General features: G+C 45.0%; 7 protein-coding genes across 7 annotated transcripts; 4 read left to right on the top strand and 3 right to left on the bottom strand.

Moving 5' to 3' along the window:
- Nucleotides 1–301: 301 nt before the first annotated feature.
- On the top strand, nt 302–2,718 carry DFL_006939 (uncharacterized protein; the record flags this gene model as incomplete). Its single annotated transcript, XM_067636442.1, has 3 exons — nt 302–451; nt 573–1,391; nt 1,447–2,718. 3 exons carry the CDS (start codon nt 302–304, stop codon nt 2,716–2,718), a joined length of 2,241 nt encoding a protein of 746 aa, XP_067488059.1.
- A 986-nt stretch (nt 2,719–3,704) lies between these two features.
- On the top strand, nt 3,705–4,891 carry DFL_006938 (uncharacterized protein; the record flags this gene model as incomplete). Its single annotated transcript, XM_067636441.1, has 5 exons — nt 3,705–3,722; nt 3,831–4,342; nt 4,415–4,463; nt 4,550–4,711; nt 4,805–4,891. 5 exons carry the CDS (start codon nt 3,705–3,707, stop codon nt 4,889–4,891), a joined length of 828 nt encoding a protein of 275 aa, XP_067488058.1.
- Nucleotides 4,892–5,146: 255 nt separating this feature from the next.
- DFL_006937 (uncharacterized protein) lies at nt 5,147–7,536 on the bottom strand (the record flags this gene model as incomplete). The annotated part of the gene is made up of 3 exons (XM_067636440.1): nt 5,147–5,193; nt 5,354–7,369; nt 7,449–7,536. The coding sequence occupies 3 exons, from the start codon at nt 7,534–7,536 to the stop codon at nt 5,147–5,149; spliced, it is 2,151 nt and encodes a 716-aa protein (XP_067488057.1).
- Nucleotides 7,537–11,152: 3,616 nt separating this feature from the next.
- Nucleotides 11,153–12,145, bottom strand: DFL_006936 (uncharacterized protein; the record flags this gene model as incomplete). Its single annotated transcript, XM_067636439.1, has 1 exon — nt 11,153–12,145. One exon carries the CDS (start codon nt 12,143–12,145, stop codon nt 11,153–11,155), a length of 993 nt encoding a protein of 330 aa, XP_067488056.1.
- Nucleotides 12,146–13,033: 888 nt separating this feature from the next.
- DFL_006935 (uncharacterized protein) lies at nt 13,034–15,148 on the top strand (the record flags this gene model as incomplete). The annotated part of the gene is made up of 5 exons (XM_067636438.1): nt 13,034–13,049; nt 13,136–13,224; nt 13,301–13,596; nt 13,653–14,456; nt 14,512–15,148. The coding sequence occupies 5 exons, from the start codon at nt 13,034–13,036 to the stop codon at nt 15,146–15,148; spliced, it is 1,842 nt and encodes a 613-aa protein (XP_067488055.1).
- Nucleotides 15,149–20,831: 5,683 nt separating this feature from the next.
- DFL_006933 (uncharacterized protein) lies at nt 20,832–23,774 on the bottom strand (the record flags this gene model as incomplete). The annotated part of the gene is made up of 3 exons (XM_067636436.1): nt 20,832–21,626; nt 21,682–22,409; nt 22,466–23,774. 3 exons carry the CDS (start codon nt 23,772–23,774, stop codon nt 20,832–20,834), a joined length of 2,832 nt encoding a protein of 943 aa, XP_067488053.1.
- On the top strand, nt 23,071–23,637 carry DFL_006934 (uncharacterized protein; the record flags this gene model as incomplete). Its single annotated transcript, XM_067636437.1, has 1 exon — nt 23,071–23,637. The coding sequence occupies one exon, from the start codon at nt 23,071–23,073 to the stop codon at nt 23,635–23,637; it is 567 nt and encodes a 188-aa protein (XP_067488054.1).
- Nucleotides 23,775–24,840: the final 1,066 nt, after the last annotated feature.

Here is a 24,840-nt window from a genome sequence, read left to right as displayed (position 1 = left end):
TGTGGTGTTGAGGCGGTTGGATTTTTGTTTACGGTCGGCTGCTCGATTGGGGAAATTGTCAACAGAGGATGAAGCGAAGGTCTGTCTCCAAGGATGGCGGGTCATACATCCAATCTCTTCTTCTCCTTCCATCATATCATCGTCATCATCATCTTCATTTACATCGCCCGGGCTCTGAATAAGAGCCGTCGACGGCAGCTGTGGCAAGCTCTTTCCTATTAATTTCCCCCTCTCCTACCTAACAACAAAATACATTGTTACCAATTCGAACGAATTTATTTGTTTCCAATCCCAAGCCGCGATGACAAGCGTTGCAGTCAAAGGCACAAAACGAAGTGCTGCCCAAAACAACCAAAACATCAACAACGCCTCGTCCAAATCCGCTTCCTCCTCCTCTTCCCCTCCCACAAACAACATCAGTCCCGAGTTACGCTGCTACCAATTACAGCAGGTAAACAACCCTACCTTTTTCTAAACTTCTTCTTCTATTCCCTATTATATTATACTAGTATTGTAGAAGTGTTTCTATCGGTCTAATACTTTGTTTGTTTGTGTTCGCGTCGTTTTCTCAGGAAGTATTGTCACTCAAACTCTCCAACGCGGAACTCGAATACTCCCTAGCAACCACCAAATCAATCCTCGTCAAACATAAAGACGAGAACAGAAAGTTATCGATCGAACATACAATCCTTGAAGTAGACTTTGACCAACAGTCAAGAAGGTTATCGGTCGAAATGGCAAAAGTTGAGGAATCAAAGAAGAGGGAAACTCGGTTAAGGAGTAAAGTTGCCGAGTTGGAATCTCAGGAGAAGTCCAAGTCATCAGATATAGCAACCATGGAAAAGCAGTTGAAGGAGAAAGATGCAAAAATTACAAACTTGGAGGAAAAGTTGGAAGGATTGCAGTCCAAACTGAACGCTGCATCTGAGGAGGCCAAAGAAGCTAAGAATGAGGCTAAGAGGTTGAAGAAGGATCTTACGTCTGCTCAAAAGGAGGCTACAACTGAAGGAAAGGCTATCGAAGGGTTGAAAGAAGAGGTGACCGACTTACGGCAGAAACTCGAGGAAAGGTCTGCCGAGGTCAAGGCCCTCGAGAAAGATCTGACGGCTGCAAAGAAGGAGTCTACAACCGAGTCTAAAGCCGGAGAGTCTTTGAAAAAGGATCTCGAAAAGCTACAGAAGGCACTCGATGCTAAAGCTTCTGAAGTTGATGAGATGAAGACTCAAATGGAGACAGTATCGGAAGAACTGAAATCCACAAAGTCTCAACTCAATTCGAGGAAAAAGAAGGCGGACGATGAAAGCTCTTCCAAGATCTCTGAGCTCGAGAAGTCCATCAAGGACCTCAAAACTGAATTGAAGGAGGCGAACAAGACGAACAAGTCGCTTAACGTATGTACACCCTCGAAACCAACCAGATAAGAATATTAGCTGACAAAAGAGACAGACCGAACTTGAATCATCCAACAACGATGCGGATGCAATTGCCACATTGACAAAGGAAAAACTCGCCCTTTCTCGCCAGGTCACCACTCTAGAAGCGGAGAATGACGCTTTCAAGGCTGCCACTGAAAATCACCGACAGATCCTCTCCGAGAAACTGCAACTTGCCCATCAAGTCGAGCAACTGCAGGTTGAACTGGAGAACGAAAAGAAGGCTGCCAAACGCGCCACCAAATCCAAGTCGGACGCTGATGACTTCAAGAAGCAGCTTACGGAGCTCAAAGAGCAACTTAGCAAACAGACAAAGGTTGCAGAGCGAGCAACTAAGGACAGAGAAAAGGACCGTGAAGCATGGGAGACCCAAAAGGGCGTTCTAGAAAAGAAGCTTGAAACCTGGAAGAACAAGGCGAAGGCTAACGCTGCCGCCGCACCGAAGACAAAGAAGAGAGGAGCAACGACTTTTGATGACGATGCTGATTCTCCACCGGCTAAGAAGGTGAAGAAATCCACCGTCGCAAAGTCTACCTTCTCAACTACACCCTTTCTTACAAGGCACATCAGCGTTGCGTCATCGGAGACAGCTACCCCATCCAAGACAGATGCTAATGTAGCTGATACAACCTTCGACTCGCCTGCCCCAGTCCTCCCAGGACAAACCACCGAGGCCACGGAAACTGAAGCAGAAGCAGAGACAGAAGTTGAAGCAAGCAGCATCTTGCCAAAGCCCGTTGAATCTACCGAATCCCAGAAACTGATGCCACCACCACCACCACCAAAACCGGCCTCCAAGCCCGCCAAAGCCAAAGCCAAACCAGGCCCCAAACCCAAGATCTTCCTCTCCACCACAGCCCTCAAGCACTCCAAGCGTACCTCTTCCATCGCCCCTGAAACATCCCTCCTCGGAGATGATGAAGTCGAGTACATGCCTGAAGCCGCCAAGAAGACTAAGAAGGGCGCTGTGAACAAGGAAAACGTCGTTCCTGACACTATCACCGAAGAGCCTGAGGACAGCTTTGAAGCAGATAGCACTACAACCGCATCTATCGTCTCAGCAGCTGCTAAGCCAAAGAAAGTGAAGATGAGAAAACTAATGGGCAATACGCTCGGAAACACGTTATTCGATGACGATGGAGAGGACAGCACGTTTAACAAGTTCCGAGCACCGAGCGTTACGGGATTTAGTAAGGACTTTAGCCCGTTAAAGCAGCGAGGGGCTGGCTATGAAGGCATCAAGAATAAGCTAGGTATCAAGAAGAAGAGTCTGTTAAGTATGTAAAGCCTCTTCTTTTTGCCCAACGTTTGTCATATGCATGGATTTTTTTTCTGTATGACATTGTTTGTATATATCATGACCTCGTCTTTGCGATGCGTGGTGTTTTCGGGAGTGTAGTCTAGGTCCGATTATTTCTTCTCGTATTTCTTGTGAGCAGGGTTATTGGAGCGGCGCATTTGCTCGGGGTTGGCGTTTTTGGAGCGGCTTTTCTGTATTAGTATTTGAGGCATTGATGGCCGTCGTTGAAGACGATCTTAAATATTTATTTCTCCCAATTCTTTTTTCATTCGATGAGTGCAGGAGCGGCTGCTGTTTGAATTGTGGCCAGTGGCCATAAAACGTGCTAAATCAAGAGCACAGGACCGACCAAATCCGGCCTTGACTCCAAAATCCAACACCTGAAATTTTCAACATCTCAAAGTTTCGAACTCCGACAGAATTTCAACATTTGAACCACAATGGCAATACCGCGCGGTTACTTCCGCAGTCTAGCAGGACTTGCGCTTGAATCGCCATCCACTGTCCATAATACCTCACGACGGGGGAAGGTAGCACTATCGACTTTATGCATATTTCGTAGATTAACACCATCTGCCTCCTCGTCATCGAGAAGCTTCTCGACCACGCCGTTTGCCCCGGCGAAGAGTAGTAGATGGGTAAAGCGACAGACTATCGATTATGCTTCTCGAGAAGCAAAAGTTTTGCAGTATAGAAGTCGGGCGGCGTTTAAACTAACGGAGGTTAGTAAAGGCTGTTTAGAGGGATTGCAACACAGGATGGTGTTGTTTTTTGAGATGATGCATGATGCATTTGGGTTTCTTTTGGCAATGCTCAATCCTTTTAATTATTTCCGAGAGATAAGAAGTAAAAAGGGGAATATCTACGACTTTTCCCATCGTTTGTTGTATTTTTATTTCTTGGTGGAATCTTTCTAAAAAATTAAAAAAATTGTTTAGATTGATCGAGATCACAAAATATTCCGCCCAGGAATGACCGTCGTCGACCTCGTAAGCCTCATACCACCGCCCTATGATTGATATATATAATTCCCAAGTCCCAAAGATACATGCAAAAAAAAAGTAAGTACACGATCCACTAACTATTAACAACCACAGGGCTTCGCACCAGGTTCCTGGTCCCAAGTGGCGGTTTCCCTAACCCACCCAAACGGACGAGTAATCGGTATCGACCTTCTCCCCGCCCAACCCCCAAAGGGTGTCTCATCAATCCAAGGCAACTTCCTGAGCCTGGGGGTCCAAGCTTCAATCCGTAGATATCTATCTGACCCAGACCGTGGTCGTGCACGTCTACCCCAAAGTTTTTCAGAAAAAACAGATACTCCATATTTACGGGAGTACCCCAAATCTACTGAAGGTGCAACCGAAGCGGCGGAACTACTCGAAGAAAAGATAGACCCGCCGATTTTACAACTAGACGATACTGCGTCGTCCGGGTATATTGCGCAAGAAAGACGGGATAGTTTACATGATGAGGAAGAGGAGGCACAAGCTGCCGCCGAGGCTACTGCGGCGACGACAACGGCGAATAATTTAAAGGTGAAGGATAGGAGTAAAATGACACAGAAGGAGAAGGAGATGAATACGGTGGATGTGGTGTTATCAGATATGTGGGAACCCTGGCCCCTAACATCGGGTTTTCATATGAATACCGTGTTAACGCCGTGGATGTTTTCGAAAAGGTTGATGAATACTAGTGGGGTTGCGGTTAGGGATCATGCCGGGAGTATGGTATGTTTTTTCCTTCTTCTCTTTACTACCGAAAAGAAATTAGTGGATCAAAGCCGTTAACCTATCAGTGGTAATTAATATTGTAGGAACTATGCACAGCCGCATTAACATTCTGCATCGACGTTCTAAAGCCCGGAGGAAGCTTTGTGTGCAAGTTTTATCAAGGTGAGGATGACGGTAAGTTAGAGGCGATGCTTGACAAGGTGTTTTTTAAAGTTGTCAGGATGAAGCCAGAAACTTCGAGATCGGTATGTTTACTCTATATTCAAGATTTTTGGTGGTAGTCGGGGGGGTTTTTTTTTTTTTTTTCTTATTTTTTTAACGTTATTTGTATAATGTAGGACTCCAAGGAGTGTTATTTTGTGGCGACAAAGAAAAGGAACGGGGTCACGAGGGAAGTTATCGGAGCCCCCAGTTTGAAGGCCTAGAATCTTAAGATAAGATCGGCCCACTTTGGTCTCGTATCGCAGTGTTATAGCTTCCACAAAGTGTCCACATTTTGTGTGAGTTTACTTAACATCCGGACAAAATAACGCCATTTCCAGCTATTGATCCTATTAAACACTAGCCAATTTGTCCCGCCTCCGAAACAGAAAACAAGTTGTGTCAGAGTATGAATAAAGGAGATCCACAGAGTGAGCAGAGTACAGTGAATTATGTACGATAAAGTGGAGATTCCAAATTCACCAAAACCATCCTTCATTATGATCCTTGCGTTTACGGCGTGACCCTAAGAGTAACCGTCAATCCAGATCTCAAAATTAGCCTTCAGAGCTATAGCCATGAACCTAAAGACATACTGACACCCCTTCTAGGAATTTCCCCTAAAAAAAAAAAAAAGAAGTAGATACTGTATAAGAACTCCCGAAAAATTAAGCGAACCTACATACCTCTTAAGACCCTCTCCATTCCAAACAGTTTCAGCTGAACATCCCCGAATCTCGATTTGACGCCTTCTTCAAGATCCTTTGTCCCTGCCTTCACCGCCGCCTTCACAATTTTTTGCAAATCTCCATTTTCGTCTCTGCCCAACTCCTCCAATACTTGGCCCACGAATACCTTAACATGGAGGTCTAAACGCCTAGAAATCTCATCCGAATCAAGGACCTCGCCTAAAATCGCATTCACCATACCATAATTTCTAAAATCATTGAGGCCATCAACTACAGAGTCTACCATATCCTCTTTGTCCTTTTCTTTATTCTCCTCAATCCCATCCAAGACCTTTTCCACGACGGTTTTAACGGCAGTATCCACGACTTGTTGGACACCTGCTTTGTCGATTTCGTCGAGTTTGACGGTAACCGGAACTTCCGGTTCCTCGCCTGGCCCGCCACCCTCAGTGGAGTAGATGCAAGCTCCATCTTTGGATTGAGCGGCGGCAGCAGCGGCCTCTTGGTTCTCCAAAATCTTTTGCATCGTCTTTTCCAACGACCCGACCCTTGCTACAACATCTCTAGTTTCGGAGAGCACCCTTTCTTCGAAGTAGTCCCTTAAATCGCTATACTGTGTTGCTAGAGCTTGATCCATATGATCTGTGAACTTCTGAAAATCAGGCACAGGCACACCAGCCGAGGGAGTTTCTAACTCTGAGATGCGTTTATTTGCTTGGCCCAGTTTCTCAGATAGAGTTGAAATGACCTCTAGCAGTCCGGCGGTTGAATCTGATGAGGTACCCGTGTTGAGTGTGGAGTTAAGACTATCAACGAACGTTTCTGAAGACTTGGGTTTCTCGGATGGAGAGACAGAAGCAGTCGCAGTTCCGTTGAGAATATCCATAAGAGTAATACGCTCCGAGGCTTGTTCAACAGTATCAGTATCTTGGCTTCGGCTCTTCTCCGGCGTTTTATCTTCGTTATCGGATGGACTCGTGGATTTAGCAGCCGGGGCTTTCGGCATCATAGCTATCAATTTCACGAGGGTCTCCTTAACCTCACGAATATCCTCTTTATATGGCAAGAATGGATCTTCAGTTTGCGGAGCCCTTAGTTCCATGTTTGTCGAATTTGCGCCGGGGGTGTAGACCTTGGGCAGAACTCGAATTTCTTCATGCCCAAGGAGTCCATTTGAATCCGAAACCGAAACAGTAGGGTCCGTCTTGGAAGGCGCCGGAGCTCCAAGACCATAAGACTGTCTTTCTGGAGGGTTTTTGCCGGCCTCGTAATCTATATTCAAAGTTTTTCCCCTGTCTGGACTAGGGTTTCCCTTCCCCGGCGATTCCGTTGACTTCCTGGTTTGTTGTTCCCATGCTTCGAGAACAGAGGACACTGGTGCTCGGTCTTTGACAAGCCGGCTGCCTGTTTTGAGGTATTGATTGCATTTTTCTTTGAAGGCGTCAAAACCTTCCAATGATTTCCAATCAGGCATTTTTGATATCTTAGATTCCGATATGGGTGATTGTGATTTTCTAGATTCAGTAGAGGGAATATCTTCCTTCTTCTTCTCCTTCGTACCTTCTGTTGCTGTTGCCGATACACTTGAATCCTTATGCAAATCGTTTTCCCCCCAGTGCCTGGTATAGCCTGCATTATATTCGTTCTCCCTATACTCCAAAATCCGTCCCAAAATACTCCTCAACTCTTCAGTTGAAGAGACACGAAAAGTATTAGGAGGCAACGGAATACCATCCGGATCATGAGAATGGCCCTTCATCGCTGGTGGTAACTCCGGAACACGGAAATATATTGAATTCCCAGTGCCATGAATGTCTTGAGACATGGATTCGGAAAATGTAGTTTCGCCTTGGGCGAGTTTGTGGATTGAATCCCTTATGAAGGGGTTTTTGATGCTTTTGATAAGGTCACGGTAGAGCGGGTTGCTCATATCTAGTTTTTGGCTTGGAGGGTTGGTAAAATGTGTGCTGCGGGTTGAACAGTTGCGACGATGTTGGAAGGTTACGGTAGGACCTAAATAGTGAAGTTGTTAGAATTAAATTATATTTTTAAAATCCATTGTAATGGCAAATCTGGATTGTGCAGTACTTACGGTATGGGATATCAATTCGATATAATTGCATTGGCCCGTCCGTGGCCGCTCTAGCTCGCCGTAGGATCTGGAGGGATCGTAATGCCATCGCGCACCGTAGTGGTTCTGGATGAACCCCCGAAGAATGGACGATGTCGTGGTTGTATTTAAATATAACGTTTGCTCAAACTGATAAAAAAGTTGACAAGTTTTGATATTGATTTAACTCTTTCTCTTCATTAATGTCAATGATGACGTCTGAAAAGGTCGGAGGTTGCGATGCTTGACATGTAGGCTGTGGATACATGTAGGCAAAGTCCATTATATATCCTTCAAAAGCAAGTACTTACGTAGGCTTGTTTACCTTTAGGCTGCGGGTTCTTGGCAAAGCGTGCGGGTGATTTTGACTGTATAATTTTTATTAAAATTGGTATATTTCTTTGTCTCTCTCTCTCTCCCTATATATATATATATACATATTCAAATATTTGCAATTATTTTTGTTTTGTGATAATAAACGTAAACATATTCTGTATTGAATCCCCTCTGCTTACGACACTCCGACACACTTTCAGGTTGTTAATAGCAGCTAAATTCGTGGAGACTAAGGTGTATGTATCTACGAGAGCCCAGACTAGTGCGTACCTAGGAAGATGTGGTCTCGCGTCGAAGTTCAAGCAAAAACAACGCAAATTTGTTTTACCAACAAACAATACCCAGTCTCGTAACTACAATATTCCACAACTGTCCATCTAAAACGCAAGATTTCTATACTATCTTGTTCAGAAACTATATCTTTATTGAGGTATGTATCTTGATTCTACGTTAGGAGCCCTCTTTCTTATTACACACAGGCAGACCAGGCCAAACCTACCTTCAAGCCAACTCGCAAGTCAACTGCCGGCTGCCTGGCGAGCGATCTGTCATTCTACCGCGGTACCACCCAATTTCGAATATATTTCAGACAGACAAAGCACTATCCCCGCCGGATGGTACTATCGAGCTAAATAAATATCTAAATACTTTACACGGGAAGATATTGTATTTCATGATTAGGATGTCGAGAAGATCTAGAGCGTTTGGACCAGTCCAGCCAGCCGAATTTGAGCCTACGGAGTATGACATGACATTGCATTGTAATAGCCTCGGTTTCAGGATATGGAAATATAGTCTCGAGGCCAATGCAATTAACCATGATTATTGGAAACCTTGAACGTTCGCATTGCTGCTGAAACAAAATTAATCGGTTGACCAGACTAACCCCGAATCTAGTTGACTTGTCTAAGTAATTGTTAAAACAGGAAAAAAAGGGAAAAAAAAAAAAAAAAAAAAAAAAAGGGGGTATTGGTTTTTAGTATAAGCGACCATGGTGGCCGTCCCGGCGAAGGTCCCAAATTTTATAGAGTCCGGCTTGTTCGGGTTTTGAGAGTATTTGTCTAAGGGAAAGCATGATATAAAATCACCGCCAATGTCCTTCTCCTTCAAAATGCTGCAAAGGTCCACAAAATCGCCGAAAACTCATGAATCCTTTCCCGGGTTGCTTACACCACAAAGAAAAAGGTGAAAGTTTGTAGGAGGTCTCGGTTCCTCGGCTTCTTGCGGAGGATTTGATTTTATGGTATATTATAGTATGCAGTTGGCTAGACTAGGGCTAACTAGGAAACTATTTTGGAGAGCGTCGCTAGGAAAACGGCATGTGGTGCGTAAAGATACAGAGTACCGTGGCTTTTGGGATAGAGTAGTAGCGGGGATGTAAGCAGATGGGATAATACTTGACTGGTTTTAGATACAAGTGCCCCGTCGATCTATTCATCTCGATACGATCTACGTAGATCTATTGACGTAGATCGAACGAGAAATTCGCTCAGTTGACCATAGCCAGATATAGTGTAACGTGCGCTCATTCATTAACATTGCGTAAGTTTGAATATATCAACTCACTCAATGTCCAATAAATGGCTTAACAAATCACAAGTTAACGTAAGCTCCGTAGCTTAGGAGAAGCCGAGGGCGTTTTGGGGCGGCAAATCCGCCTTAAAACAGCCTTCGAAGCAATCGAGGTGCCTGCTGGCTTGTGGTCTTGTGTTACAGGTTGGTAGATGTGAATGCAGGTGGACAACTAAGTGGGCAGGCTAATAGGTCGGCCGGTTGTCGTCTCAAATGTTGACTAGCAGTGGGTGTGCAAAATAACGCATGGGGCTACTTTGCATTGCATAATAAACTTAATAGGGCGCTTTCAACATTATTTTCATTTCAAAATTCGAAAATTTCTTTGGATTTCGAAATGTTTAGTGCGCCTTGTTTGGGAAATGTTCCTATCAGCTGTCGACTTAAGTTCTGATATTGAGCATGAGCAGTCGAGGAGTACTAGCATAGATCTTGTACGAAGTCGGACTGGCCTCGATCCTCGAGCCCAGACGCTCTTGAGGCAAGACTCACTAAAGCCACGAGGCCATATATCCCAGAACAATAACACGCCGCCCACTGGAGAGCCCAGGAGTCTTGCGCCGCACCATGATCCCGACTGCCACCGTGTTGGCCAAAACGTTTACGGGATATTAGGCACCGGACAACGTTAACGTTACACAAAACTGGGGGGTGTCGCAGCTCTAATAGTCCCTCCTTGCTAAAGCAGTCGGGCATAGCTTAGTTGACCAGGTCTGGGTATACGACAAAGCCATAGTATCAATCTTTCGGAAACGGGTGGGAAGATGAATAATCTATACTTAATAACCCTCTTATATAAACCGATTGGCCAAAACGCTATGATCTATCCTTTGTACCTAACTGTGATACCTACTTAAGGAGCCAGAAGCAAGATATTAACTAAAATGTATTTGAAACCTGTGGTTTAGATTTTAGAACCTCGTCGTCTTAGCAACATTACTCAACATCTGCCTAGGCGGCCTCGCAAGTAAGACGGGTGTGAGTCCTGTGAATATCATAAACTGTCAATATGAAATCTCTTGTTGGATTGAAGAAGCAGAAGTTCGATAGCTAATAATATATTTTCCTCATTGCTTTTACTCTTTCTTTGTTTATTTCCCCTTTTTGTGAGTTAATCTTCTCAATCCCGCTCATGGGTAATTCCCTGTTACCGAAACATTTCTATTTTGGTATAAGTAAGTAGGTATACATGATATTCATGTAATTGCTTAATTGTCTATAAACTAAATGATAATATTATCAAGCTTGCAAGATTATGTCATACTGATAAGCCGATAGTATAGCTTGTTTCGCCTGGACCCGAGGCAGCCATCTGAATCCAATCAAGTGCCGAGCCTGAATACAATCTTATAGTTACGCGGCTATAAAATTAATTAAAACACTGGTACGTACAAGGCTGGAACATCATGCATCACAAAGTACTATGATAATCAAAATACTACAAACGTAAAATACGACAAAACCAGGGCGCGATAAAATCAGATGACCATGATATTATGAAACCACAAATACATAACCCGGTGCGATCCCTCTAAAAAAACAAATTCATGTCGCCTCACGATCTAGGCACAGAACGGATCCCGCCGTTGCTGCAAACAAAGTTTCTTATTCGAGCCTTAGTGCGATGAATCCCTGCCGATATATATGTAGGTGTACTTAGGTTAGTACTTAAGTGGTTGAGTATTTACCTAGGTGCTAAGTACTTGAGTATTTAAGTAGGTGTGCATATGCAGAGCCAGCAATAGCACAGTAGCACATCTCAAACGAAACAGCAACACCTAGCAGCACTCCAGCCCTGTTGTAGGGTCCCACCCAAAGGACACAGACCGCTCATCTTCATTCTTTTCCTCGTCAGCGTGGGCCTCCCTTCGAACAACCTGCCACCCGCCTCGGGTATCGTCATTTTCCCCGTGACACGGCCCTTCGAGCAACGTCTTCGTGCCATTAAGACAAAGCGCAAATACGTTATTATCCCCAGGCAAAAATGCCCGGGTCACATACTCTGTATGAATAGCCATGATTTGGTTATCAGAATTTCTAAGTAGTTTACCTGGCTTAGCAGGGTCTAAACTAGCTTTAAAGAAAGTTAGATGTCTGACGGCAACTATATTGCGAGTTTTATGCAAAAATTGGCACCAGGGTACTCGAATCTTGCCCACTTCCTCTAGTTTAGCCCAAGTTCCAGAGTTATAGCAACCACCATCGTCGCGGTTGATGGTCCAGTTGGTAGGAAGATCGACGTTACCCTGGATATCGACTCTGCCGAGGCTCATATCGTCCTCAGGTCCAAACTCATCTCCAGGAATAATTGAAGGTATTGCAACAGGGGCGTCATCGTCCGATATAACAGGATGGCCGCCTCCATTGATTTTGTACTTGCCGTTGTACCCGCCGTCGCCGGCCTTCTTAAACTTCAAGCCGCCGCCTCGTTTGAAGTGGTAGACCGGAGTTCCCTGATCAAGAGATCGTCGGGTGCATTTGGTATAAATGTCCCTGACGGCTTTGTTGTAGCTCTCGATCGACGTTTCGAAGCTACATGCCGTTAGGGTTTCATTCTGATAATGTGGTGTACTCCCCGGCCGGCATTCAGGTACGAACTCCCCTTCTGAGCGTCGCTGGAGAGGAGATTTTCCGTAGACATGGTCAATAATGTCACGGATCCTAATACCATAGTGTTCACGGTCGAGGAGTTCCTCCGGCGAAGATATAGCGAGAGCTTGCCCTTGGCTCAGTAGCTGAGAGGCAGAAAGAAGGAAAATAAGGCCCCGCATTTTAAAATTAACACTAGCTTCCGCCCGAAGCTCCGCCGCGATATGAAAAGGCTAGATACTAAAAATAAGAGATATACTACGAAAGAATATATGTAACGAGGATAGGTTGTGGCAAATGTTGCCCAGTTTTCTTAAGCGTTGGACGGGCGATGGTCCCTGAATGCACAGGAAGGACCTAAGCATTTCCTTCAGCTTCTTAGTCCAGGCCAGGGGGCAGCCTTATATAGACAAATTATAGAGCTCTGTGTCTATGAACACGACTATGGGAATTTTAGAACACCCCATTTATTGAACTGATCCTATGCACTGCTGACTATAACCCTTTACCTTGAGTTCTGGAGCCTCACAAGCCCAAAGTTTATAAAACATGTTAGGGGCTATAATCAGCGCAGCCAGTTTCAGCAGTGGTCGTGAGAAGATTTTATTGTTTATTGTTGCTCATGCACAGGTTCCCCATATGCCCATATAAAAACATAGGTCAGACTTTTCTACAACAATAGCTGGACTTCGAGGCTAAGTACAATAAGAAAGACCAAAGGCCCGAATAACATGTAACAAAATATTACTTAGTTAGTCTACCAGAAAGATAGCAAGCCATTCCTAGACTGGTCTGGTATCCAAACAAATTCTAGACAACGTCAAAACCAACATTCAAGCTTCGCCAGCTAAAACGTGTTGCGGCGCGAAAATGCAACAAATAGCACAGCGCCCCAGTACCTGGCTAGAGTATGACAATTAAGCTCGAGGCTGACAGCTTCCCAACTGCTAGCACCGCCTCAAACGTTAAACGCGGACAAAGTCTAGATCTTTACCCCTCAAACCCCACCACCGGCTCTCGACACTCGGCCCCAATTAAAACCAACCTACAAATCAGCGACATTCTGTGATATGTCTATCAAACGCCGTATGTAATTTCTAAGCCTCGTAGCGTTTCCCCGCGTTGGCACAGAAGTTGGCCAAACCAAAGCTTATGTTTCGTCATGCAAATAGAATCTATATGGGCTCCAAACCCCACCACTGCTCGAGGGCAGCCAACTCACCTTAGCTCCAACCCAGCAGGAACAAAAATTGCCTATGCTGTACGATGCCTTTATTTGCTTAAAATACAATTTTGCTAGTATCAAAAGCGCAAACTAAGCTACGTTGCTGTGACAGTCCAACAAATCCATATTCCTGCGCGAGATAGATACACCAGCCGATTCGATCCAGTACACAGGCCACACGGCCAATACCACAGTTGCCAGGTTTGCGCCGTCGGGATACTATGTCGCTTCTGGTGATGCATCCGGTGTGGTGCGAGTCTGGGATTGTGTCGGCGAAGAGTTGATCACGAAGGGCGAGTTTCCCATTATCAACGGAAGAATCAACGATATTGCGTGGGACAGCGAGTCAAAACGTATTATTTCGGTCGGAGACGGAAAAGAGAGATACGGGCACTGCATGACATGGGAGTATGTCTCCTTTGCCGTAAACCGTTAAACGTTTGGATGTTGATCATATGAAACAGCACAGGAAACTCAATTGGTGAAATCTCTGGACATTCGAATGTTGTTAATACTGTCTCCATCAAACCCACTCGCCCATACAGAGCTGCTACCGGTGGTGATGATAACAGCATAGTCTTCTACCACGGCCCTCCGTTCAAATTCAACAACGTTCAGCGAGGACAACACACCAACTTCGTCCAAGGACTTGCGTTCTCTCCTGATGGAAACCATCTCGTTAGCGTTGCCTCAGACTGGAAGGTCTTCCTTTGGGATGGAAAGACTGGCGAGCCGGTTTCTGAAATCAAAGATTCAGATAATGGACACAAAGGCGGTGTCTACGGGATTTCTTGGAACGCTGACGCTAAACGATTTGCTACCGCAAGTGCAGACCGAACTGTCAAGATCTGGGATCTCGAAGCACAGAAGGTCCTCAAGTCATGGTCATTCGGAGACACCGGCTCCATCCTTGATCAGCAAACAGGAGTTGTATGGCCAAACAGGTCGGATGGTCTCCTCATTTCCATCTCAAACAGCGGCGACCTCAACTATCTTGACGAGAGGACGGATAAGCCGGTGAAGGTCGTAGCTGGCCACCAGAAGAGCATTACTGGTCTTGGTGTCGAGCCAAGTGGAAAGACGATCTGGACCGGAAGTTATGAGGGAAGAGTTTGCTCCTGGGACATTGCATCCGGCACAGCAGAGGTTCCAGAGAGCCAAACCCACACCAATCAAGTGACCAACTTCGCCGCCTCCGAAGGTAGAATGTATTCTATCGCCATGGATGATACCCTTCGTACTATTGACACTAATGTCAAAGATTTCACGTAAGAATTATTTCCCCATCAACGATCATGTATAATACTAACAAACCTCCACTAGTGGTTCCATCATTGGCACAGACGGCCAGCCCCGCGGGATCATCTATGCGGACGACAAATCTGCCGTTTTCGTCGTCACCCTAGCTGAGATTGGCGTTTTCAGAGATGGCAAGAAGGTCGCGTCCACGCCTATCAAGGATTACATACCTACTAGCATTTCCTACTCCCCTTCCACTAATATTCTCGCTATTGGTGCTGAAAACAACAACATTTATATCTATCAACTCTCCAAGTCCGACGACAGCGTTCCGGCATCACCGTCTTCGATTCTAAAATCTAGCAGGGCCTCCATCTCTACGCTGTCATTTGCTCCGAACTCTGCGCTCCTAGCAGCTGGTGACAGCTCCGGTAAAATCGTTCTTTACGATGCTAGTACCGGCGAAGTCAAGACTACTAGATGGGCGTTCCACACGGGACGCATTAAGTCCATTGCATGGAATAAAGCTGGAACACACATCGCCAGCGGAAGCTTGGATACAAATGTTATCATCTACAGCGCAGAGAATTATGCGAAGAATGTGAAGGCTCTAGGGGCGCATAAGGAAGGCTGCAATGGCGTAGAATGGGTAGATGACTCTACAATCATAAGTGCTGGAACTGATGGTTGCCTGAAGGTTTGGGCTGTTGTTGCACCCTAAAAGGCCGACCTTGCCGCCAGGTATGTTGTGGGGCTTTTGTCAGCGAATTGCATTCGTTGTTACCTTCATGGATTTGAATTATTGCTTTTACTGGTGTAGCGGGTTATTTCCTGAACCAAATAAGTTATTTTGATATCAAGATTTCTCTTGAAGCTGTGTATACGTTGTCTCCCGCGCAGCTCACCGGAAGGGTGAATTCCGTGAACATAGAATCCGAAATCCCTCCAACAACAACGTATCAAAGAACCCTGTACCTGGAATTGACCAGCCTGTACTCCATGAATCCAAAGGATGCAGATACATTCTATCATGCCAGTTGACGACAACATTGTGGTTTATTGATACCGATGTGCCGTCCTTTGCGTATGCCTATACGAGGCCTGCTTATGTCGAACGCAGAATTTAAGCCGAATTTGTTAAGGCATCCCCATTGACCTATCGCCAGCAATCACTGCACTACTAGAAGAAGGGATGTTCTCTATTGATGTATACGTAGGCATCCATAGGAATTATTTTCGTCTATCGTCCTCAATTCCTAGTATAGGGCATTGGCTCTATTAATATTCAGTTCTATTATATATCTATTAAGATCGATATCACGACATGCACGTAGACAAGAGTATAACGATTTCCTAAGTATTTATATAAATGCCCAAGTCCCTATTCTAAAACTGCATGTCTAATACACGATTTAATTGAGAATCTACAAGCTCAAATCAGAGAACTGTAAGAATTTCAGGGGGAATTCAATTTTTTCCCCCTCCCCTTTTCGCCCTTATGCCTTTTATTGATACCAATTACTTCAAATAAATGAATTGTGGCCAATGCTCACCAATTACCGTTCGCATGGTTCATAGCAACATGCTTCTCCCAACCAAATTATACAATAGCCGCCTGGGGCTAGCAACACAACAGCTTCACTTCCCACCAATCCCAATTTCTCCAGGTGAACGTCAGCATTTACCGGCTACGGCGGAAAAATTGAGAAATTTTGATGGTGAGAATGCCTCAATATTATTTGTGGACTTCTGGTTTAATTGGTTTTTGTGTGGTCATAATATCAGTGCCAATGATTGTTGGCACGAATATTTATTGCTGGAGAATGCGATGCTGCGTGTAGAGTTCTGGGACTATCGATGATAAGAGAATATCTATCTTGGGGTCCCTTCCGATTTTCGGTGATTGAGTAGGATGTTGTTGTCTCTAGCGATTCAGTTTTACTCTTACTCTGGTTGTATATTTAGAATTCATAATATTGGGTAGTTGACCCTTTATATATAATTGTACAGGCTTACATAAACCCAATCTTGACACTTAGCAGTGGCAATCTAACTTGTGCGCGGGTGAGCGCCTTGAGTAGAGCTATACCAGTCCAGTATCCTTTTGTGTTGCTCTACTAACTTGCTCATGTGTTGATGAATATTAAGTTTAACCATTCTGATATCTACGTTCACAGCTGGTGGACCACAGGGTATCCCGTCCGCTCTGCCTTACTCAAGCCCCCAAGCGGGCACTCAGTAGTATAGTGGGTGACCATATGCGAATCGTGCCTAACGTAGGTAATTCTCTTTTTGCATCCTTTACATACTTTTTTGCTATTTTTCAATGCGTCGCTATTGAGATATCTGAGGCCGAAGCTGGAGGTTTTCGTGATGCCAAGGGCTTGCAATTGTGATGTTGTCGATTCTTCATGGCTAGCCTTGCGTTGATCCATCTGCAATGGCAACGCATACGTCGAGCTCTTTGGTCGAGATATTTATGTCTTAGGGCTTCCGAGAATCGGTTAGGTAAGACGTCATGCAGACCGCACCGCAGGTTATACACGATTCCACCCTATTACAAGATTAGGATTTTTGAAACTTGCAATTGGTCTCAAAGCCAGACTGCAGACGCTAGCACACCGATTCACCGAAGAGATAGGCAGTTCTTAATATTAATACTACCTCAGTAGGAATTAATATTTGGTTGGTCCTTAATATAATGTCTTCCTAACAAGTCTACACCCCACTCCTTCGTAAATCTCCGAAGTTACTAGTTCTTTGACCCGGTATCAAAACTGCGAGGGTAACAACCCACTACCCTAGAATGAAGGGCGCTGGTACTATCTAAGAACCAATATCCGCAAAGATTCTTGATCTGCCCGCTCCTGTCTAGTCTCGTGCTCCTGCCCGCTTTTCATTACGACCCAGGGTTCATTAATCATTCCCACAATGCCCCATCAGCTGTCTATTTAAAAACTCTCTTCTCCCAGTTGTTTCTCAAATTTTCTTTCCCTGGATTGTTCACTGCTCCCACCGTCTAACGACAACTTACACACGTATACATATATACAAAACCCCAATATCAATCTCAGGGCCAGCCCGGATGCCATGAAGAACTCGAAAGCTTCGTTCGAGGTCAGCATACCGCATATTAATATTCAATATATGACAACAGAAACCATACGATAAGCAACACGATTCCCTCTTTACATATCGCATACCTTTGTTATAAAAACAATATTTATCATCCTAGATGAACAGAACAATTCATGATACTATCAAATAAAAACAACCACTTATATCCATACCCAATTAATCTACCAACAGCTAGATGAAGAGCTGGAGCAGAGCATATATTGTATAATTCACCAATGACTGGGTATAACAATATAAAGGCCTCGGGGAGCCGATCTCTTCTATAGTTTCCAGGATATGAGGGACAACAGCGAGGGGGATATTTATCGTGGGTATCGTATATCCCATAGCAACATTCAAAGAAGATATGGTAACTTTTCCCACAGTTTTTTCCGTTGTTTTCGTTTCTTCCTTAAGATCTTATCTTGATTGTTGGATTTTAAACGTCAGAGAATTCTGCCACCACGACCGATGACAATTCCTAGCTGTTTAATCTTCAAAAACGTGGAAAAGGTAAAACAAATAAACAAACCCCTTCTCGCCAGGCTTTATATATCTGACACCAAGGATATTGAAGAGAACATGGTAATTTTGTCCGGCTATTGGATACGTTCCCTCGACTTGTTAATCGGTAAGGTGAATTGTCTATCTCGGCTGGTCAATTATCATATTGGCAGGATCAGTTCGCAAATCAGCTGTCGAATATATATATATAGGTTTACAACAATTCTGTTCAAAAAACAACAGCCTACTACGATATGGGACAATAGAAGTTTTCCTACCGATAATATCGCCGAGGGGGTGAACACTATATATATATACCAGCTGCATACAAGCAATCGCTAAGAACTACCTTATGACACACAGGAAACGCGCCGTGGTTCTTCGTCTTTGAAAATATTTGATTTTCGAGTTACTAAACAAAAGATGGTAAGTTCCGTCCACTTCCTGCTTTTGTTTCGGATACAATATAGTACTGACCACGCACTATAATAGAAAGCGAGGGGAAAGAAGATATAAACATAATTTTACATTGCAATATTATAATTACGAGAGCTGTAGTATTATATCCGTCACACGCTCCTATATCGACCTACTGATCACTCAGCAGTTGGACCTATCGTTCAAGAAGATCGATATCTCTGCGTATGAACGCCGTTAGCTGCGTGTGTCATTTCCAAATCGACGCTCGCTGTTAGCAGAATTCATGAAGGCCACAACAGTTATAATTATACAAGACGAAAACGTCAAAAACAATGTCATATATCGATGACTACCCAATTTCTCGTAAGTTCTACAACATTCACTAGAAATTTCTATAGGGCTGTTAGAGATTCGATGTGCTGACTTACCCAGCGTTGCTTTAGGGCCATGAAGTCAACAAAGTTATTAAAGACCATATGATACGATTACGAAGGACGAAGCCTAGATAAAGATATACACGAATCCTTTCACGGTTTAAAACCCGAAAATATTAATGTCATCGACATGAAGATATCGCGACGGCCCGAAATACGCCGATGAACAAGCTGATAAGATTCGCCCCCCTGTCAACTTCAGCAATCAAGCAATAGAACTAACAGACTCCGGTGACTTGAAGTTCTAACGCCCATGTGGCCAACTGGAGTCCGGGAACGACCCTACTCTTGACGGGTCAACAGCATGCGGGCAATGTTACAAACTTCCTGCCTCAATTGGGCGAATTACCCGATTGCAAAATCCAACAAATTTGCTAATATGTGTTGTGAACAACTCAGATGGATGGATGAATGAACGCATCATTAAGCGCGAGGAGAGCGAGGACAGTTGAATATCTATTTACGAGGTGGGATCCAGGCTACATAAGTATAGTAATGGCGCCAACGGAACAATTAATAAACTCATTTAACCGCCATAGTATCTTCAATCGTGCTGGAGAGCATAATCAAGTCATCGCTATATATAAACTTGGGCGACTATGCTAACTAGCACAAACTCTTACAAATATTCGAAATCACACTCCTTCCTTTTTACAGACAGAAAAACACCGTTCCGATAGATTTCCAGTTAGTACCAAGATATCAACATGAGTAGCTAAGCTCGTAGAGACCTACAGGGATAAATAAAGGTTGCAAGAAAACTAAAACTCGACTTCATGCGCCAGTCCACCTTCATCGCCCAAATTGGAGTTTCACGGCTTAAAGCTATAGATAGGGCCTAGTTACTACAGCGAATCCAAAGTCCATATCTATATTTCTAATAAACACTCGATATCTCACACTAGACATGTACTCTGAGCCTCAGGCTAGAAGACCAAGGCATTGGACGATCGCACTCGGAACCCCACAAGCGAACCGCCCATACAGCCGTCCAATTTAAAAACTCGCACGAATCACCAACCGCCCGTCCCTCACGACACCCGGACCCGCATATTCGGAGACGAAGGTGCTAGGGAGACCTGGCTGATCCGGGCCATCTTACAAACTTTATCCTTTTACCAGGGACGAAATCCTTCTAGAAAGCAGATAGAAAAAAGTAATGAACCTTGAACCGCAAAAAGTACTTTGGGTTCGTTTACTCTTTGCCTAGCGCTCGACCAGAATATTACTCTACTAGCGATAAACACAAGACTACTAGCAATGTATTCTAGAAGTATTGAATAAGAGGTCATAGAAAAGCATATAACACCATAGGCATATGCATATGCAGTATTCAATTTGATTCAAAGGCGTGCGAAAAGAGCGATAAAGAAACGAAGATAGAAAGAGAAGAGTAATAATACGTCGTTAAGAAAAAAAAAAAACACACAGCAAAAAGAACCCAGAGAAAGTAAAAGGGAAAAAAAACGAGAGGACCTTTATTACGCCAGAATTAAATGCAGACCGTAGTCGTCATTGGTCGAAACGAACAAAAAAAGAAATAAAGTTATAAGCCGTGAGGCATCGAAGAGAATCAGAACGGAATCAGCAGAGAAGTTAAAGAAAGGCAGAGAGCAGCAGAAAAAAGAATATACAAGTGCGCGATTCCGTTCCGCCAGGATTCCTGAGTGGTACAAATATTACAGGCCCAGCTTGGTAGACAAGATCCAAAACCAGAATGAGAGTCGGTGTTAAGATGAACCAGTCGAACTGGAAAGAAGTGAAGAAAAGAGCACGCCACATAAGAACAGAGCGGGGTATAGCAAAAAACAAAATCTTTCGTACAGTAAATATATCATAAGGTCAAGAAAAACAAGATCATAAGCCGAGGAAAAAAAAAAAAAACCCAGAATCTTATCTCATCGTAGCTTCGTTGCGTAGAACATACGCTCATTCCATCATGAGCCAATCGTCTTCTTCCAATTTTTCGACGGATAGATTTCCAATGTCCATATCGTCCAAAATTTCGCCTGTGGCCTCTGCAGGTCCCCATTCTCCCTCATACACCAGTGCCCCGGTTGTTCGGTGCCCCTTGATCCAACGAACTTCCGCTGAAGCAAGAATTTCTGTAGTGCTAGGACGGAGAGCCGGATCGGGAGAGATAAGCCAGTTGACCATAAACTTCAGGCTATCTCCTTCGAGGTATCTTGGAGGTTTGAGGAGATCTTCAGTTTCGCGGGCCCTGAAGTGGGGATTACTCATATATTTTGCGAACATTCCATCAGGATTAGATGCAGGGACCGTGAAACTGCTGTCGGCGCAAAATGATGAGTCTTCTCCAATATCGCCGAGGGAGTCATCATTCATAATAACTGGGAAACCACGATCGTCACGTATGCAACTATGCATCAAGCTCTCAGGCGTGAGGTCGGGAATTTCGCTGAGGTCGCCAGCACGAAGTCTTTGCCAGGATGGGCCATTGTCAGGAAGTTGAACATTGGCAGCGATTTCCAAAAGGGTAAGACCAAGAGAGAAAACGTCTGCAGGTCGGGCATATTGGTGTTTCTGGAGCACTTCTGGTGCCAGATACTCTCGGTCTCCTTCCCGTTCGAGACTACGGCTGGCTGGATACTTTGTTGCCATCCCGAAGTCTGCTATCTTCAAGGATCCATTATATGAAACCAGAATGTTGGAAGGTTTGATGTCAAGATGCAGAACAGACCTTCCATGGATATGATCCAGGCCCTGTTTCAGTTAGTTAAAGGTTCGACTTTAAGGGAGACATTAGTGCTTCTCTTACCTCAGAGATTTCTGTGAATATTTTCCAAATTCTAAAGGGGTCCAAGCGCCCGTGGTTGCCGTAATCAGATAGGAAGCTATCCAGGGCACCGAGTTCACAGAACTCGGTTTGAATATAAACTCTGTAGTTAATAGAAGTCTCCCAGCTGTCTAGGTATTCAATGACATTCTTGTGCTTGCCAATTGACTTCAGGATTTCGACTTCTTCAATACGGTGATCACGATCCCGCTGTCCATGGAACTGAACTCGCTTGACAGCATAGTGGCGAGGCAGAATTAAGGTTGGATTAGGTGGCGATCCATTCTCGGAAGAGTTTTCAGGAGTCATGAGTTGGGAAGAGGCCTGGGATGATAGCAAAGGGAGGTGTGCTTCAACTTCGAAAACTACGGAGAACTCCCCTGCACCAACTTGAGTAACTTTCGCGAACTTGGCTTCCAAATTTGGATCCCAGTCTTTCGAAAAAGTCTTCGAGGTACGATCCATGACGGGCGTCATAGTTTGCTCAAGCTTGGTAGCGCTGAAAAGTTTCTCAGGAGAGCTGCCGCTATGCGACGGCGTATGGACTAGGTTCCCAAACAAATCCCTAGCGGAGCGGGGGGTCGAAGGGTAAGGATCGCTAAGAAGAAGGGGTTGCGAAGGCTTGCCCGAAATTGAAAGTCGGCTCGCATCGAGATCAATAATGCTGGCACTCCCCTGAGGGGTTTGAGGGGACGCAGACTCTTGCGATACTATAGAGCGGTTAGTCCGGAAATAACAATACCATTGCTGCTATAGGGTAACCTACATGGGACATCAGTTTTCCATCTCTTATTCAATCCTCGTAAACTGCCAGCGCTGTCTGAGGTGTGCAGGCGTTTAGTTGGGGTTTGGAGGAATTCTTGCTGAGTGCTCTGCTGGGTGCTCTGTTGACTTGCGTCAGGCGACCCAGTGTCAGCAAGGCTGGCAAAGCTTTCTGTACGGTTAAAGTTCAACTTCCCCCTACCCTTGTGAGTGAATGGGGTATCAGGTGGAGCATTGTTGACCATGATCGGATTTCTTGTCATGAATGTGGGCTTCTTGCATGGTGTTTCTGGAGGCAGAATGTTGTTTCCATTGGCTGGTCGGTTTTTCTTGGTGAGAAGACCAGTGGACATAAAAACTGCAGGCTGAGGTTGGAAAGGTTTCGTGATTTGCGGGGTGGCAAAGGTACTTCGTTGCGGCATAGGAGTGAATGCCAGCTTCGGGAACGGAGCAGGGAATGGCTTCTTGAAAGGCGTATCGGAAATCTTTGAGACAGCTGGGGTTGCGGATACATCTTTGGGAGTCTGCTCAATTCGAGAAACTGTAACTTGAGGGAGCATTGGTTCCTTCGCCTTCGGAGCTGGCGAAACGAAATTGTCGAATGAACCAATGCGTTTGACCTTGCCGGGTGCAAGTGGTGTCGACACACCAAACACTGGGGGTTTGGCTGGCTGCAGACGAGATCTTGCTATCTTTGGCTTCTCGAAGTGGTGTGTATTGACAACCTTCTTCAAGCTAGTCGGCTTCCTAGGTGTGTGGGAGATTGGCCTCCCAGTACCCGAGAAGATGGAGCTTCGGCTAGTCTTACTTCTTCCGCTGCTCGATGAATCCGATGATGAACCGGCTGGCGACGAGGAACGGGATGAGGAACGCCCGATACCGTCCTGGGAGCGACGCTTGACTCTAGGTGGAGCAACATCACCAGCCGAAATCTCCCGTCTCTTAAGCGGGCTGCTGATGGCTGGCGTGTTCTCAATCCCTCTGCCTCGCAATTGTTTGGCCTTAAACGGCTCTGTCGTCATGGTGATCTTTGATCCAGTGTTGTGGGGTGATTGGGATGGAGGTGTACAGTTGAGGTTGTTGGTTGAAGAGACTTCCAATGCACCTCTTGTTGATATCGGCGAGCTTCTAGTCCGAGTCAGAGTTCCCTGTCGCCTGGTCGAAATACGGCTTTGAGGGATGGGAGAAGGAGTATGACGTGGCACTTCGAGCAAAGTTAAACCACTGTTGGAGCGTTTGAACGGGGTAAATGGCGGGGTATTTTCCACGGGAGTTGGGCCTCCTTGTCGATGTGGCGAATACGAAACAACCATTTTATTATTTTGTTTTTTTAATGATTTTTATTTTTTTTTGTGGGATGTCTGCGAGACTGACTTGATGGATTTGACAGGTCAAATGCGCCCACCAATCGCAAGTCGGGCTTTAGTCCAAGTGACTTGATGATATAATCGTATACGACCTGACCCTAATGAGTCACGACAGCGATTGAAACCCGTGTAATCGAAAACCCTTGAAGGGCCTAGATGAGAAGAGGCGACAGCTGATATTTCAAATCTGAGTGCGATTTCGTTATAATTCGCGGTTACCAGTCGACGTTAGTAACGACGAATCACACTGTAGATGTCGCTGCTGACTATGATTTTCCCCCCTTGGCTCAGTTGTGATACGGTCGACCCGATCGGTATGACGGAGAAAAGAACGCGCGACAAAATGTTGGCAGGAATGCGTTTATCGAAAAAGCGAGCTGCCCTAGTAACCAGGTGGTCGTGGACTCCTCCTCTTGCTTTTTACCTCAGGTACAGATTTCAGATGATAGAGAATTCTCGGGGTCGTATCGTAAAAAATGGAGTTTTTGCGGAGATGGCCCGTCAAGGCCGGGAGAAGTATTTGAGTTAAAGTCGGGTGATTGTTGGTGGATGCTCTCGTGGTTGGTGTTTCTGGAAGGGAAGGGTGGCAGCGGCTGTTGAGGCAGGTTAGTGAGGTTGTTGATGTTGGAAGAAGAGTTTGAGTTGAGTTGAGTTGAGTTGGAAGAAAGCGCGATGGAATGGGGAGAGACTAGCGGAATACGGCAAAAATCAAGATACAAAAATAACAACAAACGCTTCGACGGGCGCAATGTCGAGGATCGAGGCTCTCAATCACCAAGACTAGCAGGGCACCTGCACGTAGACGAGTTTAGAGGGAGGGATAAGGGGAGAAAAGGGGCGAGAAGGGAGATGGGTCTAGGACGGAACGGTGCAGAAAGACAACAGAACTCGCAGCCGCTAAACTAAGCCTTGCATCGATGGACCAGAACCAGCGAGTGGGGAGCGGCATCTCACAGGCGGGACAGAGTATGGTTCATACTATTCTTTGCCTGTTATTTGCCTTTCTCGACTA

This window comes from Arthrobotrys flagrans (assembly GCF_004000055.1).
Source record: "Arthrobotrys flagrans strain CBS H-5679 chromosome Unknown unitig_8, whole genome shotgun sequence".
In the NCBI taxonomy this organism is placed as follows: domain Eukaryota; kingdom Fungi; phylum Ascomycota; class Orbiliomycetes; order Orbiliales; family Orbiliaceae; genus Arthrobotrys; species Arthrobotrys flagrans.
This window is presented reverse-complemented; position numbering and strand designations above follow the sequence as displayed.